Here is a 17,534-nt window from a genome sequence, read left to right on the forward strand (position 1 = left end):
CCCACAAATTTTTTGTTTGATCCTAGTGCTCTGTAAACACAACTTATAATTATATTTTTTATTTTTCGCATTTAATTTCCACAATGACACATTCCATTACATTTTCCAAAGAAAAACACGTTTTGAGTGATTTCACAGTGATAAGCATAACTAATGGAAAGTGCTACACCACCACCCCATTTATTCATCCTATTTATAGGAAAGAAATCATAACCCTCAAGCTGGACAGTGTCCATATGCTCCTCTTTCAACCATGTCTCAGAAATTTGCACTATATAAACAATCCTGAACTTTTGGCAAGTTCATGGAAAGACTTCTATTAAAATAAAAGTGCATGTACATGAACGCACATATATACACACACACACACACACATGGCCAGCCTTATATCTATGCACAGCCACAGCAATTAAGCAATTGCACCAAATTTGTTATGGTGACTGGAGGCACCAAGGGGGAGGTCACTGGGGCCCTTTGGTAGAAAGCGTGCGTGCATGAACACACACACGGACAGCCTTTAAATATTACATCACGACCTGCTCCGTCGGGTGGCACCAAGGGGGAAATCACTAGGGTCTTTAGGTTGAAAGCATACATGCACGAACACACACAGACACACACAGACATACACGGTCAGCCTTATATAATTGATCATGATCCGCTCACTGGAGCCCTTATTTTCGCAGTTCTTGTGGTACTCAGATCAGGTAGCAAGCACCAGACTTTACTTACTACATACTAGCGACTGGCTAGGGTGCATTACATCCGAACAGGCCAGCGCATGCCGCGTATGAGTTAAGGAGTGCATTTTTTTCAATTAAAATGTACCTGCTGTGCACAACATGCCAGAGCATTGCAGTGATATGACAGGACCTTTTATCAAGGTCACAGTGTCATAATGTCAATGTCACAAATTGCTCTACGAAAATTAATGATGACAACATACACACAATGCAATGCAACTTACTGTACGTTAACTAAAGTGACATGAGATATACAATGACGTAGCTAAAATTCTCTATTACCTGTACGTAGAACGGGTAACTCAGCTAGTTGGAGATATTATGAGGACTGCTTTCTTCCACCTGCGAAATATAGTGAACATTCGTCCCATCCTGTCTATGGCTGATGCTGAGACCCTGATTCATGCATTTGTTTCTTCTACATTGGACTACTGCAATGTTCCATTTTCTGGTTTACCGCAGTCCAGCATTAGGGGTCTCCAATTGGTTCAAAATGCTGCTGCCAGACTTTTGACAGGAAGCACAAAGTTTGACCACATTACACCCATTTTGGCGTCTCTTCACTGGCTTCCTGTCCCTGTGAGATCAGATTTTAAGGTTCTGCTATTAACCTATAAAATTATTCATGGACTAGCACCTCCCTACTTAGCTGACTTAATTAAACCCTACGTACCAGCCCGGGCTGTTGTGTGGGCCGCTGAAGAGGTATATCGGTCCGTTTAAGATCCTCAAGGTCATCAGTCCAGCCGCAGTGAGGCTTCAGCTTCCGGCCTCACTGCGGATCCATCCCGTTTTCCATGTGTCCCGACTTAAGTCACATCACACTTCACCCCTCTGTACTCCGGGTCCGGCACCACCTCCTGCCCGGATCATCGATGGCGAGCCGGCTTGGACTGTGCGCCGGCTTTTGGATGTCCGAAGGATGGGCTGGGGCTTCCAGTATTTGGTGGACTGGGAGGGGTACGGCCCCGAAGAACGCTCCTGGGTGAAGAGGAGCTTCATCCTGGACCCGGCCCTCCTGGCCGATTTCTACCGCCGCCACCCGGACAAGCCTGGTCGGGCGCCAGGAGGGGGGGGGTCCTGTTGTGTGGGCCACTGAAGAGGAGGTACTGCTGGCCCACCACCACCAGAGGGCACCCTGCCTGGAGTGCGGGCTCCAGGCACCAGAGGGCGCTGCCATCTCACAGGAGCAGCCGGGGTGACAGCTGTCACCTACGACAGCTGTTACCAATCATCTGATCCGCAGCGGTATATCTGCAAGACGTCATCTCCACTTCTCTGCCGAGATATCGCTCTACCAAGGAGGTAACGATCTCAGCTGACTGTGTTGATTCTCTGACAGGAATATCTATTGCTTGTGTGTGTTGGACAGCAGATATTCTGTTTCTTTTTTCGACGAGAGGTGGAGGTGGCATTCCCACCATACGTGTTGCTGGGTGCACACGCACCCACATCTAACTGTTTTTGTTCCTCGCCAGCAGTACCAGATCCGACAAGCGGAGGCAGTGGCCACCTGGGTGTTCGGGACTTGGCGGCTCCAGTATTCCCGGGGTTCGGTGGCGGAGGAAATCGTGTGGTTCCGGTTCTGCTTTGGACAGACGTCTCTTATCTTCGAGCCTGCCCACACGTCACCCTTGTAATTGACTGACTATTAAATTTCACATTCGCCGTGTTGGTTGTGCTTTTTCACAACAGTAAAGTGTTGTTATTTGATTTCCTTCATTGTTCGTTCATTTGCGCCCCTGTTGTGGGTCCGTGTACCTACACTTTCACAACAGGATATCTCGGCCAGCGTCATGGACCCCGAGGGGCGTCAACCGGCTGTTGAACGGCCAATGGAAGAACCGGGCGCACAGGCGTCTGCAGGAGGAATGATCGGTGAGTTGCAGCGAATCCTCACCGCCTTTACGGCTCGGTTGGATCTAATGACCGAGCAGAACGTCCTCCTTAACCGCAGGGTGGAGGCTCTCGCCGCTCAGGTAGAAGCGCGCCCTCAGGGCGCTGCTGCGGCTCTCCCTCCTGTCGATCCTGTGCGCAGCGTTGACATTCCACAGGTCGTTCAACGACCCCTCCCACCTTCTCCTGAAGCATACATAAGCCCTCCAGAGCCATACGGGGGTTGTGTGGAGACGTGCGCGGACTTTCTTATGCAGTGTTCGCTCGTCTTCGCACAACGTCCCGTCATGTACGTGACTGATGCTAGTAAGGTAGCTTATGTGATTAATCTGCTTCGCGGTAAGGCACGCGCTTGGGCTACAGCGCTCTGGGAGCAAAATTCACAGCTCCTTCAGACATATGATGGGTTTGTGAGGGAGTTCAGAACAGTGTTCGATCACCCAAATAGAGGAGAGACTGCTTCAGCCGTGCTGCTATCAATGAGACAGGGGCGCCGGAGCGCAGCTGCTTATGCAGTCGACTTCCGCATCGCGGCGGCGAGGTCCGGCTGGAATAGCACTGCCCTCCGTGCCGCCTTCGTAAACGGACTGTCGTTGGTCCTGAAGGAGCTCCTGGTGGCTAAGGACGAACCGCGGGATTTAGACGGGCTTATTGATCTGGTTATACGATTAGACAATCGGTTAGAAGAACGCCGTCGGGAACGAGACGAAGGGCGTGGCCGGGCACGCGCCGTCCCTCTCCCTTCCGGTTCCAACCGAGCTCCGCCCTCCCCACGCTCCACTGCCTCTACGCTCCGTGTGGTTACAGCTCCCCCTGCTGATGAAGCTATGGACACGAGCAGGGCCACATTTAAACCACCGGATAGACAGAGGAGGCTGGTCCGCGGAGCGTGCTTTGTTTGTGGCTCGATAGAGCATCAAGTGAGGGACTGCCCCGAGCGGTTAAACAACCAATGCCCGCCCCTAGAAACTGGGCTAGGGGTGGGCCAAGACATTCACGTGGGACACACCCATATTGCCACACGACTCCCGGTTACAATCCTTTATGAGGATTTAACCCTTCAGGCCCCAGCACTGGTGGACACGGGCTCAGAAGGGAATTTGCTAGACAGCAAATAGGCCAGGGAGGCAGGGCTCCCTCTGGTGGCACTTACTTCACCTGTGCAAGTACGGGCACTAGATGGCTCCCTACTCCCTTTAATCACACATAAGACACCTCCAGTAACTCTGGTGGTGTCAGGGAACCACCGGGAGGAGATCGAGTTTTTTGTGACTCCTGCCACCTCCCGCGTGATTCTAGGGTTCCCCTGGATGTTAAAACACAATCCCCGGATCGATTGGCCGTCCGGGGTAGTGGTTCAGTGGAGCGAGACCTGCCATCGGGTATGTTTAGGTTCCTCGGTTCCTCCCGGTTCCCAGGCTAAGGAGGAGGTCAGAGTCCCGCCCAATCTCGGGACAGTGCCGGTGGAGTACCATGACCTTGTGGACGTGTTCAGCAAGGATCTGGCGCTCACCCTTCCCCCGCACCGCCCGTACGATTGTGCCATTGATTTGGTTCCAGGCGTTGAGTTCCCGTCCAGCAGGCTGTACAACCTCTCACGACCTGAGCGCGAATCAATGGAGACCTACATCCGGGACTCTCTAGCTGCCGGGTTGATCCGGAATTCCACCTCCCCGATGGGTGCAGGTTTCTTTTTTGTGGGGAAAAAGGATGGCGGACTACGTCCATGCATTGATTACAGGGGGCTGAACGAAATCACGGTTCGTAACCGATACCCATTGCCCTTGTTGGATTCAGTATTCACGCCCCTGCATGGAGCCCAAATGTTCACTAAGCTAGATCTTAGAAATGCGTATCACGAGTGGAAGACGGCATTTAACACCCCCTTAGGTCATTTTGAGTACCTGGTCATGCCGTTCGGTCTTACAAACGCCCCCGCGACGTTCCAAGCATTGGTTAATGATGTCTTGCGGGATTTCCTGCACCGATTCGTCTTCGTATATCTGGACGATATACTCATCTTTTCTCCGGATCCTGAGACTCATGTCCGGCATGTACGTCAGGTCCTGCAGCGGTTGTTGGAGAACCAGCTGTTTGTGAAGGGCGAGAAGTGCGAGTTCCACCGCACTTCTTTGTCCTTCCTGGGGTTTATCATCTCCCCTAACTCCGTCGCTCCTGATCCGGGCAAGGTCGCGGCGGTGAGAGACTGGCCCCAACCCACCAGCCGTAGGAAGCTGCAACAGTTCCTCGGCTTTGCTAATTTCTACAGGAGGTTCATTAAGGGCTACAGTCAGGTAGTTAGCCCCCTGACAGCCCTGACCTCACCAAAAGTCCCCTTCACCTGGTCAGATCATTGCGATGCCGCGTTCAAGGAGTTGAAACGGCGCTTCTCGTCTGCACCCGTTCTGGTGCAGCCCGATCCTAGTCGCCAGTTAGTGGTTGAAGTGGACGCCTCGGACTCAGGGATAGGAGCTGTGCTTTCCCAGAGCGGGAAGACCGATAAGGTCCTTCACCCGTGTGCCTATTTTTCCCGCAGGTTGACCCCGGCCGAACGGAACCATGACGTCGGCAATCGAGAACTCCTTGCGGTGAAAGAGGCTCTTGAAGAGTGGAGACATCTGTTGGAGGGAACGTCCGTGCCATTCACGGTTTTCACTGACCACCGGAACCTGGAGTATATCAGGACCGCCAAGCGGCTGAACCCCAGGCAAGCCCGCTGGTCACTGTTCTTCGGCCGTTTTGACTTCCGGATCACCTACCGTCCCGGGACCAAAAACCAGAGATCGGATGGCTTGTCCCGGGTACTTGAAGATGAAGTCAAAGCGGAGTTGTCGGATCCACCGGAACCCATCATCCCGGAGTCCACTATCATGGCCACCCTCACCTGGGACGTAGAGAGAACCGTCCGGGAGGCCCTGGTACGAAGCCCGGACCCCGGAACTGGGCCGAAGAACAGGCTCTACGTCCCACCAGAGGCTAGGGCTGCAGTCCTGGACTTCTGTCACGGCTCCAAGCTCTCCTGTCATCCAGGGGTGCAAAGAACCGTGGCAGTTGTCCGGCAGCGCTTCTGGTGGGCGTCCCTAGAGGCCGACGTCCGGGATTATATCCAGGCCTGCACCACCTGTGCCAGGGGCAAGGCTGATCATCGCAGGGCTTCGGGACTGCTCCAGCCGCTGCCCGTGCGTCATCGCCCCTGGTCCCACATCGGCCTGGATTTTGTCACGGGCCTCCCGCCGTCCCAGGGCAACACCACCATCCTCACGATAGTGGACCGATTCTCCAAGGCGGCCCACTTCGTGGCCCTCCCGAAGCTCCCGACGGCCCAGGAGACAGCGGACCTCCTGGTCCACCACGTCGTCCGGCTGCATGGGATTCCAACAGACATTGTCTCCGATCGCGGTCCCCAGTTCTCCTCGCAAGTCTGGAGGAGCTTCTGCCGGGAACTGGGGGCCACGGTGAGTCTCTCATCCGGGTATCATCCCCAGACCAACGGGCAAGCAGAACGGGCCAATCAGGAGGTGGAACAGGCCCTGCGTTGCTTGACGGCCGCGCACCCGGCAGCCTGGAGTACTCATTTGGCCTGGATCGAGTATGCCCATAACAGCCAGGTGTCGTCAGCCACCGGCCTCTCCCCTTTCGAGGTGTGTCTGGGGTACCAGCCTCCTTTGTTTCCGGTGGTTGAGGGAGAGGTCGGTGTGCCCTCGGTCCAGGCCCACCTGCGGAAGTGCCGTCGGGTGTGGCGTGCCGCCCGTTCTGCTTTGCTGAGGGCCCGGATGAGGACGAAGGCCCATGCAGACCGTCGGCGGACCCCGGCCCCTACGTATCGGCCAGGGCAGGAAGTGTGGTTGTCAACTAAGGACATTCCCCTCCAAGTGGTCTCCCCTAAATTGCAGGATCGGTATATCGGTCCGTTTAAGATCCTCAAGGTCATCAGTCCAGCCGCAGTGAGGCTTCAGCTTCCGGCCTCACTGCGGATCCATCCCGTTTTCCATGTGTCCCGACTTAAGTCACATCACACTTCACCCCTCTGTACTCCGGGTCCGGCACCACCTCCTGCCCGGATCATCGATGGCGAGCCGGCTTGGACTGTGCGCCGGCTTTTGGATGTCCGAAGGATGGGCTGGGGCTTCCAGTATTTGGTGGACTGGGAGGGGTACGGCCCCGAAGAACGCTCCTGGGTGAAGAGGAGCTTCATCCTGGACCCGGCCCTCCTGGCCAATTTCTACCGCCGCCACCCGGACAAGCCTGGTCGGGCGCCAGGAGGGGGGGTCCTGTTGTGTGGGCCGCTGAAGAGGAGGTACTGCTGGCCCACCACCACCAGAGGGCACCCTGCCTGGAGTGCGGGCTCCAGGCACCAGAGGGCGCTGCCATCTCACAGGAGCAGCCGGGGTGACAGCTGTCACCTACGACAGCTGTTACCAATCATCTGATCCGCAGCGGTATATCTGCAAGACGTCATCTCCACTTCTCTGCCGAGATATCGCTCTACCAAGGAGGTAACGATCTCAGCTGACTGTGTTGATTCTCTGACAGGAATATCTATTGCTTGTGTGTGTTGGACAGCAGATATTCTGTTTCTTTTTTCGACGAGAGGTGGAGGTGGCATTCCCACCATACGTGTTGCTGGGTGCACACGCACCCACATCTAACTGTTTTTGTTCCTCGCCAGCAGTACCAGATCCGACAAGTGGAGGCAGTGGCCACCTGGGTGTTCGGGACTTGGCGGCTCCAGTATTCCCGGGGTTCGGTGGCGGAGGAAATCGTGTGGTTCCGGTTCTGCTATGGATGGACGTCTCTTATCTTCGAGCCTGCCCACACGTCACCTTTGTAATTGACTGACTATTAAATTTCACATTCGCCGTGTTGGTTGTGCTTTTTCACAACAGTAAAGTGTTGTTATTTGACTTCCTTCATTGTCCGTTCATTTGCGCCCCTGTTGTGGGTCCGTGTACCTACACTTTCACAACACGGGCTCTGCGTTCTCAGTGCACAGGGGTATTTTGTGTCCCTAGGGTGAATAAAAAGTCTGCGGGTCACAGAGCTTTCTCTTATCATGCCCCTGTTCTGTGCAGTGATCTCCCTGCATCAATAAAACAGTCATTCTGTAGAGTCTTCCAAGTCCAGACTTAAGACAACACTTATTTCCATTTTGTATGGCTAGCATACTGGTATAGTATGTTACTATGCTTTTTACCCTTTTGGGGAGGTGATGGTCTAGTGGTTAAGCGTTGTGCTTGAGACCAGAGGATCCTTGGTCCAAATCCCAGCCTGACCAGAAAATCACTAAGGGCCCTTGGTCAAGGTCCTTAATCACCTAATTGATTGGTGTGTAGTGAGCACCTTGTATGGCAGCACCCTGACATCGGGGTGAATGTGAGGGATTATTGTAAAGCGCTTTGAGTGTCTGATGCATATGGAAAAGTGCTATATAAATGCAGTCCATTTACCATTTAAATTAATTTTATTAGGAAATGGAGCAGGCCGTGGCCTCAACTTTATCTAAAGTATGGATCTTTTAGTGAGCCTTAGGGCTAGTGGTTAGAGAGCACCTTAGTATTTCTTCTGTTTTTCTTGCTGCTTAATGCTGACAAATTATACTATATTTGTTGTCTTTCTGCTGCCTGATTCTATTTCTCTCTCTGTCTCTCTCTCTCTGCTTGAGGTGCAACTTCATCCAGAGGTGGAGGTGGTGTGTTCTTCTGCAAGTCTCCCATCCTGTACACCAACATGGACTCCCTAAATTTTCTGTATATTTGTATTGTCAGTTGTGTCTGTTGTATGGCCCAAGCAGAGGGTCACCCCTTTGAGTCTGGTCTGCTTGAGGTTTCTTCCTCAAATCATCAGAGGGAGTTTTTCCTTACCACTGTGGCCTGTGTGCTTGCTGTAGGGGTTGGTAGGGTTAGACCTTACTTGTGTGAAGCACCTCAAGGCAACTTTGTTGTGATTTGGCGCTATAAAAATGAAATAAATTTAATTGAAATTGAATCCACAGACATGCAGGTTAGCTGAAGTGGAAACTTTAAAATGTCTGTGTGTATGTGTTTGTCTGTCTGTATGTGGTCTTGTGTCAGACTGGCATACTGTGCAGGATGTATCCTACCTCATGCCCTATGACTTCTGGGATAGACTGCACCCGCCCCGACCCTTAATTGGAGTATAGAAAATGGATGGATGTTCTATGGCCACTAAATGGCAATTTCTACACACAAGAAGTTGCTCCTGTATACTGATCTGAATGAGGTACTGTTTGATCAACATTCCAGAATAGAAGGTGGTGCATTCCAGAGCATTAAGTTGGATGCCAACTGCTGTAAAACAAGATCTAAAAGAGAACATGCTGAGTCTTAGAGAATGAGTAAAATGAATCAATCATGCTCTCAGACTGAAAGACCACAGTGTTGAATAAAGAGTGGGTTTTTCTTTAAAAAATCCTACAGTGTGATTCTCATTTTGTCTCTCCCAGTTGACGTGTACCTATGATGAAAATTACAGACCTCTCTCATCTTTTTAAGTCGGAGAACTTGCAAAATCAGGGACTGACTAAATACTTTTTTGCCGCACTGTATATGTGTGTAAGTGGTCTGTAAGACTGTTTATTTTTTAATGATCTATGTGAACTTGGTGATTCATGCAAACATCCAGTGATGGCAAACAGGGAAATAATATGTCAGCCTTGTTTACTGTATTCTTCTCCAAAGCACCGCGTTCAGTAGGAGCAAAGTTTTCCAACTGATTTTATATCACCCAACCAAATGAAGAGCAAGCAAATGGTTAAAAGAAAAAGAAAAAAAAAAAAAAAACAGACCGGAGTGGAGACTGACTGACGTGACAGGAGCCGTTTTCAGCTCTGTCTTGTCAAATGCTCCGCGTACGATACGAAACAAGTTCACCAAGTAACATTAAATAATATCATACAAACTGAAAAAGAGGCGAGCTGAAGAAAACTTAGGTAGAATCAAACCAAGCACAGAGAGAGAGAGATCCTGTGTGTGTGTGTGTGTGTGTGTGTGTGTGTGTGTGTGTGTGTGTGTGTGTGTGTGTGTGTGTGTGTGTGTGTGTGTGTGTGTGTGTGTGTGTGTGTGTGTGTGTGTGTGAGAGAGAGAGAGAAACTGCAGACAGACGTATCTGTGTAGGGAGGGGCGGGCGCTGTGTGTGACTGGCCAATCACAGAGCGTGAAGACAGTCAGTTAGCGAATGAGAATTTTCCTTCAGCACGAGCACAGATATTGATGAGTTTTATTCGGATAATGCTCCTACTCATCAAAAATGCTTTAACCCTACCGGATACTCATCTGAAACGAGTGTCCGACTCAACCCTACTACAGACATTATTCACTGAAGAGACAACACAATAATACTGGGTTTTTAATCCTTTATCTCTCTCTTTTGTTGTATGTAGGTCAACATATTGGTCCCCATCAGCTACCTGATTTTCTGGGCGGTGCTGCTGGGCTTCAGCCTGTACTCTGAACCTGTGGTCTGTGGTCTGGGAATGGTCATCATGCTGACTGGAGTCCCTGTTTACTTTGTGGGTGTTCAGTGGAAGAACAAACCAAAATGTCTCTACAGAGTAGTCGGTGAGTGGTATTGAGTCTTCTAGAAATGTAATTGTGAACTTACTGTTGTTCCAGTCAAGGTATTCAGATATTATTAAGAGAATATGTGGTGAAACTGATTCCACGCGTCTTTAAATACGTGTAGGTTTCGTAAATACAGTAACTATAGAGATATTTGGTGTACATTCCTCTGTCAAGGTGCAAAAAGCCATTTGGCCACATTAACCCCAACTACTATTCCAACCCTTAGACCATATGGTGTATTTGTTATTTAATGAGGAATCTTGAGTATGTCGAAAGTGTGGAAAAAAACAACAAAATTTGTACCTCTAACACTGCTGCACATCTGCTAAATTAGAGGAACATTTGTTTGCAGGAAAGGTTTTGTATAATTATCCCATGAAATAGTATATGTGTGCCAAAGTTGGTTTAAAATTCAAGTGGGTAAAATTTTGGTTTGTTGTCAGCCCTAGGGCCACCACTTACCCACACACCTGCTGATGTGCTACTGTTTTCTGTTGTGTTGCAGAAAGAGTCACCTACCTGGGCCAGAAGGTGTGTTTTGTAGTGTTTCCTCAGGAAGATCCAGAGACTGAATCCCTCACTGTCTCCAAAGCCCAAGACTGACCACAGCGATCTGTACTGCTAGACTCTGACTGTTAAAGAGACAGATTTCACCATATTCTCGTACAGATACAGTGTGTCGTCGTGGCCTTTTACTCCTCAGTATGCTGTCTTTTATCATTTGGACTTCCCCCTTGGAGCCCTCATCTGTAACAATCAGGGTTTTGTGTGTGTGTGTGTGTGTGTGTGTGTGTGTTTTGTTTTGTTTTTTACTAAATTGCTGCCCTGATGTGCCTTATTGAAAGAATGTGTAGCAGATTGGTTTGTGGAGGGATATTGAGTGTTTTCACCACTTACGGGGCAAATATGCAACATTTGTACTTAATAGTATTCTGCTGCTTGCCTTGGTCCTGTTTAAGTACTTAGATGTTTACAGTTTTTCAACATGCATCTCTTCGTCCTTTTCATGCCATTTGTTTTCCTTTTACAGTTGGGTCCAAAGGTATTTTGATGTGACACAATTCTGTAATTTAGCCTCTGTGCACCACCACAATGGAGGTGACAGCACAATTAAGATGTGATATTCAATTCAAAGGGTCAAACAAAAATACCTCATTAACCATTTTGCTCTTTTTATACACAGTCCATCTATTTTCACAGGCACAAGGTAACTGCACAAACTAATGTAAGGATTATTGTTAGTACTTGGCATGGATATCACCAAATGCCAACCCCCCCACCCCACCCCCCTGGTTACCTTGGGTGGGTGTCATATGTATCTTCACTTTGAAGCTCAGTCCTTCCAGTTTGGCCGAATCTGAGCAGATAGTACAGCTCAATAAACTTAATACTCCATTGGCGGCTATACTTTCTCATGTCAAAATACCACCTCCACCATGTTTGACAGATGACGCAGTGCACTTTGTTTCTGTCCTTCTCCACCCTCTTGCCTTCCCATCATTCTGGCACGAGTTAGTTGAGTTCATTGGGCCAAAGAATCTTGTTCCCAAACTGGGAACTTTTTTGTTTCTTTTGTTGTTTTCTGGTGAAGTCTGAAAAGACAAGATATTTAATGTTCAAACGATAAACTTTATTGTTTTTGTGCAAATATTTGCTCATTTTGAAATGGATGCCTGCAACACACAGCAAAGTGGAAGAGTGTGCTGTGGTCTGATGAGTCCACATTTCCAATTGTTTTTAGAAATCATGGACATCGTGTCCTCTGGACAAAAGAGGAAACAGACCATCCAGATTGTTACCAGCGCAAAGTTCAAAAGCCAGCATCTGTGATGGTATGGGGGTGTGTTAGTGCCCATGGCACCATCAATGCTGAAAGGTACATCCACGATTTGGAGCAACCCATGCTGCCATCCAAGCAACATCTTTTTCAGGGACGTCCCTGCTTATTTCAGCAAGACAATGCCAAGCCACATTCTGCACGTGTTACGACAACGTGACTTCATAGTAAAAGAGTGCGGGTACTAGACTGGCCTGCCTGCAGTCCAGATCTTTGAGTTCATCTCATACAAAATGGGAGCAAAACCAAAAGTGTTGCGTTTATATTTTTGTTGAGTATACATTCTCTTTTTGGATTCTGGGCTTTTTGGTGTTGCTTAGATCACCAGCGCACTCCCTCTTTTTAAGAATGTCACACATTGTTTTGGCCATTTGTCCGTCTGATCATTTTTGTCCTTCTCCTCCAGCCTGATTATGACCTCTTTGACACATCTTTGGACCTCATATTGAGAGTCCCAATGAACGGCTTCTAAACCCAAATTCAACAGTTGGAATTAAAATTAAACGTTTTTCCTACTTAATTTGCTGTGAAATCACAAGGAAATGGGGTACACCTGGCCATGACTCCTCTTCTCAGCCAATTGTCCAAATACTTAAGTCCTCCAAAACTGGACCGACTATGAATAAAAGTGGATGCAATTTGTAAATGGTTAATGTGTTATTTTTGTTTTTAACCCCCCCCTTCAGTAAAAGCTGAAAGTTTACACTTCAGTCACTTTTTTTTTTTTTTTTTTTTTTGCTTCTTTTCAAATCCATCATGGTGGTGTACACAGCAGGTGGTTTACCAAGGTAGGAGTTTGGTTACCAACATGCAGACCTGGTAACACTACCCATCTGAGTCCTTGGACAAGATACTTTATCTGTATTGTCCCATTCCACCCAGCCTTGGGCACCGGGCTTGGCTGGAAAAGTAACCTGTGTCGGGCTGGTGTCCCTTCCAGGATGAGTTGTTGACGCTCATCCACTTAACGCTAGAGAATCCAGAGATGAGAGATGATGGTACGAACGGGCCTCAGGCATACAGAAAAAAATTACAGAAATTATGTCACTGCCCACTTCCATATGTACCTGACTGTATTTTATCCGAGGTGTACTGGAAGTGCCTTAATACTAGTATTGATGAGATGAATCATTTTCTTAAAACAAAGCAGTGGAGGAAAGTTAATAGACTGTTAACTGCGCGATATACAACACTCTCAAAGCGCAATAAGCTGCATCTTTTTAAGTCCAATTTCTTCCACGATTTTTTAAGCCTGTGCCTCATTTTTTGTCTCTGGTCTGAGAACCTCAAGCTGCTCTGGGAGTTTTCCTGGAGAACCTCGGAAATCTGTGCAGTTGCCTGTCTACTGATATGCTCCTGCTGATTTGCAGTAATTCATTTTCCCACAGCTCTTGATGAAGTATGATGTAGTTTTACTATAACTTTATGGCCTTTATATTTGTCAACTAAACCATTATGGATTTACTGTGGTACCATTGACTCATCACGATCCAGCTGATCATCAACAGTGGGGACACCGCCACTATAAAATCACCATGAGGTGTCTGGTAAGACTTTAGCTTTCTGCCCATTTTTAGCCCTTCTTTATGAAGAGTTGGACCAGTGGCATTTTGACATTTACAGTAAAGCATCCTGGAACTTGAACTACACATTTTCTTCATTTCCAGGTCTGTGGACACTGGGAATTTCCTGTAAATGCATAAGATATAACACACACTGTATAATGGTGTCCACATTGTATAAATACTGTGTACAGATGAAAACCTGTTGCAAATGCACCAAGGACTCTTCAATGATCACATTCCTTTTGTGGTACATTTACATAATGTACAAATGATGGCTGTACCTCTGTTTTGTAAAGGTGTGAAGATGTAAAAGGATAATGATGTAATAGCTCATTAAATATAGGTTCAATCTGAGACACCACGTTTGAATAACTGTATTTTTACTGTGATAGGGCAGCACATAGGCACATTGTCCAATTGCTTTCCGTGTGACCATATTTTTTGCATGTCTGTGTGGGATCCTGTCCACCATTAAAACAAGCACATTGGCTTCTTTGTCCTTGGAGATCTGGCGTTCGCTCAGGAGGGACATCTGGAGTAATAACCAACACTCAGCATTCAGATCCTTAACAGATGTGTTGTGGAGAAGTTACCAGAGCAGCCAAAGACAGAAAATGTCTACTCAGGGTTTCTACACACTTTCCATTTCAAAATTCCAGACTGTTTCCAATCCACATAACCTTCATGTCTTTGGATGTGGGAGGAAGCTGGAGCAGAGCCCTGAAACTGGTTTATACACATCCAAGCTTTTGTGGTTTTTCAAGTCCTCTGATGTATGGGTGCTCGGTGAAAATAATAAATAATACAGTGTCCATGTACGTAGACAGTGCACTCAAAGCAAATGATAGCATTGTTCTGTTTTGTGTGTGTGTGTGTGTGCTCCCAGTCCTGCATTTATGTCTGTTTTGTCTCCCACATGTGTTCCTTTGGTTCTTCATGTTTTGTTCATCTGGGGTTTCATGGAAATAGGCCCTGAGAGCAGGGATTCCCCACGACGTCACATCAGACAACATGAACACAGAAAAGAAATTATACTATAGATGACTGGAAATTATGTGGAGAGACGCAGGGACGAATTATTCAGTGCACTGTTAAATGGATTAATCATGAAACTAGAAAACTGTTTGTGAGAGTGACGGAACGTGTGTATGTGTGAGACTGACACTCTGAGCTTAAAAAGATGAGGTGCACCTCCACTGACAGCGTAACATTCACAACTTACACACGCGTTTATTGACAAATACTGACATACAGGAAGCCTGTTAACAAGCTCTGCAGCTCACCATCAAGCAAAAATAAAAAAAAGACATTAATAATAATAAACATTTGAATGCGCACATGCCCAAATGTGCCCGCGCTGGTTTATGTTCGGATCAGTTACACAAACTACACCAGCTTGGATTTTTCGTGACACACCGCACATTTCCATGCTCACGTCACTTTTGATATATTTACACATGGACTTGGAGACGGACGGACGCCAGATTTTTGTGTATAAGCATGCTTTGTACATGAGGCCGCTGGTTCGGTTACTCTCAGACCCGGCTGCAGAAAAACATTTAAGGGGGAGCATTACATTTTTTCAGGGGGGCAAACTTTTTCAACCTACAGTTTACTTGCTATCTCTCTGTCCAGTTTTTGCCGCAGCAGTTTCTGTACCCCTCCATGTTTACCTGACATGAGCGAAGCCCCATCATACACCTGACTGATGATTTTCTCAGAGCTCAGGCCAGCTGTGGTCAGTTCTCCTAAGATGGCGTCAGTCAATGTAATCGCATCTCCCTGCTCAGCAGTGGCTATTGTTAGGAGCCACTCAGTTCGTTCAGAAAGCGGATAACTATGGCTATATTCTCTCTCCCTGTTGGGTCTCTGGTTCCATCCACTTTTAACGTGTAGAATGATTCACCAACTTCTTTCACAATGTGCTCTCTTAATAAAGCACTCATCACATCTATTAAGTTATTTTGAATCTCATGGCTTGTGTATGTTGCATTGCGAGGAATAGTTTTTGCTATTTTTGCTAATTCAGCATCTTTCCTTAGTGCAAAATCAAATAGAGACAAAAATAGTCCACATCCATTCTCATTCACAGCACTGTAAGCATCATGGTCACCTCTAAAGGGGAGTTGGTTCACAGCAAGGAACTCCACAACATCAATAACTGCAGACACATAATATCTGTTGCGCTGCAGTTGATCAGTGTTAATTAGTGTTGAGATTTCCTTACTTGTGTGAATCCGTTTTTCCTTTGTCCCTCCACATGGCCTCACAAGTCAGGTGCTCTTTGGATGCAGCATGCCTGTTTAGTCCCTTTCTGTTTTCCATTGCATGCTTCCAGTCATGGAAACCAGTCACACTGAAAGTTTGATCACTGTGTCTGGGTCCCTGAAACATTCTGCATGGGTAGCAGTATACAGCATCTGCTTGAACTGAGTACTCCAGCCAGGGAAAGCTTCCAAACCAGGAACTGCAGAATGACCTTTTTTCCCTGAGAAAAGGAGCGAAGGAAAGCTCTGCATGAGTAGTCTTTGGGGCTCTTCTGTGCCCAGGTCAGTCAGCTATAATGACCTGTTGCTGTTACTCACAGCTGTAATGTTACTGTGAACAGTTTGAACCTCTGTGTTGTTGTTGTTGTCAACGTTATCACTCATGTTTCTTCCATGCAGATGAGTTCCACTGCTGGGTGCTGCTCCTGGTGCTTCCTAGCTGGTGCAGCTACCTCTCCTAGCATGAATGTTTACTACAGTGTTACTGTTGACTTCAGTGCTAACGTTTCCAGTAGAAGTGAATGGCGCTGCTTCCTGCTTGTTCCCGTTCGCGTCGTCACTTCTCCGCATATTTTTTTGAAAAAATTTACAAATGTCCATACTGAACACCAGAGCTGTGACCATGGACACTGAGTACTAACAGCGTAGCCTCTCATGAGTATGACGCAATGACCCGCCCCCCGCCACCTGTAATGGGCAGGAACGTTGCCTTCATTTGTTAGTTGGATGATCGACAAACCAAGACAGGAATAAAAAAGTGTTGGCCACTCCGATGTAAAAACAGAAACCCAAATAAAAGAAAGATTCCAGCCTAGGGCGGGCACGGCCCGCCCATGCCGCCGGGACTGGTTACTCTGCCACTTCTCAGTTCCACATTGTTGTGTTTATACAACCCCTGGCAAAAATTATGGAATCACCGGCCTTGGAGGATGTTCATTCAGTTGTTTAATTTTGTAGAAAAAAGCAGATCACAGACATGACACAAAACTAAAGTAATTTCAAATGGCAACTTTCTGGCTTTAAGAAACACTATAAGAAATCAGGAAAAAAGATTGTGGCAGTCAGTAACGGTTACTTTTTTAGACCAAGCAGAGGGAAAAAATATGGACTCACTCAATTTTGAGGAAAAAATTATGGAATCATGAAAAACAAAAGAACGCTCCAACACATCACTAGTATTTTGTTGCACCACCTCTGGCTTTTATAACAGCTTGCAGTCTCTGAGGCATGGACTTAATGAGTGACAAACAGTACTCTTCATCAATCTGGCTCCAACTTTCTCTGATTGCTGTTGGCAGATCAGCTTTGCAGGTTGGAGCCTTGTCATGGACCATTTTCTTCAACTTCCACCAAAGATTTTCAATTGGATTAAGATCCGGACTATTTGCAGGCCATGTCATTGACCCTATGTGTCTCTTTGCAAGGAATGTTTTCACAGTTTTTGCTCTATGGCAAGATGCATTATCATCTTGAAAAATGATTTCATCATCCCCAAACATCCTTTCAATTGATCGGATAAGAAAAGTGTCCAAAATATCAACGTAAACTTGTGCATTTATTGATGATGTAATGACAGCCATCTCCCCAGTGCCTTTACCTGACATGCAGCCCCATATCAACAACGACTGTGGAAATTTGCATGTTCT

General features: G+C 47.5%; 1 protein-coding gene across 1 annotated transcript in view; it reads left to right on the forward strand.

Annotated features, from left to right (window-relative positions):
• The window catches only part of slc7a10a (solute carrier family 7 member 10a), a 113,013-nt gene extending 101,113 nt beyond the window's left edge, over positions 1-11,900 (forward strand). Inside the window, exons 10-11 of the mRNA XM_034185275.1 lie at positions 10,039-10,216; positions 10,725-11,900. Of these exons, the coding sequence (XP_034041166.1) occupies positions 10,039-10,216; positions 10,725-10,822 (276 nt within the window). The 3' untranslated portion in view covers positions 10,823-11,900. The remainder of the gene's footprint in view (positions 1-10,038; positions 10,217-10,724) is intronic.
• The last annotated feature ends 5,634 nt before the right edge of the window (positions 11,901-17,534 follow it).

Source organism: Thalassophryne amazonica, chromosome 2, assembly GCF_902500255.1.
Source record: "Thalassophryne amazonica chromosome 2, fThaAma1.1, whole genome shotgun sequence".
NCBI classification, from domain to species: domain Eukaryota; kingdom Metazoa; phylum Chordata; class Actinopteri; order Batrachoidiformes; family Batrachoididae; genus Thalassophryne; species Thalassophryne amazonica.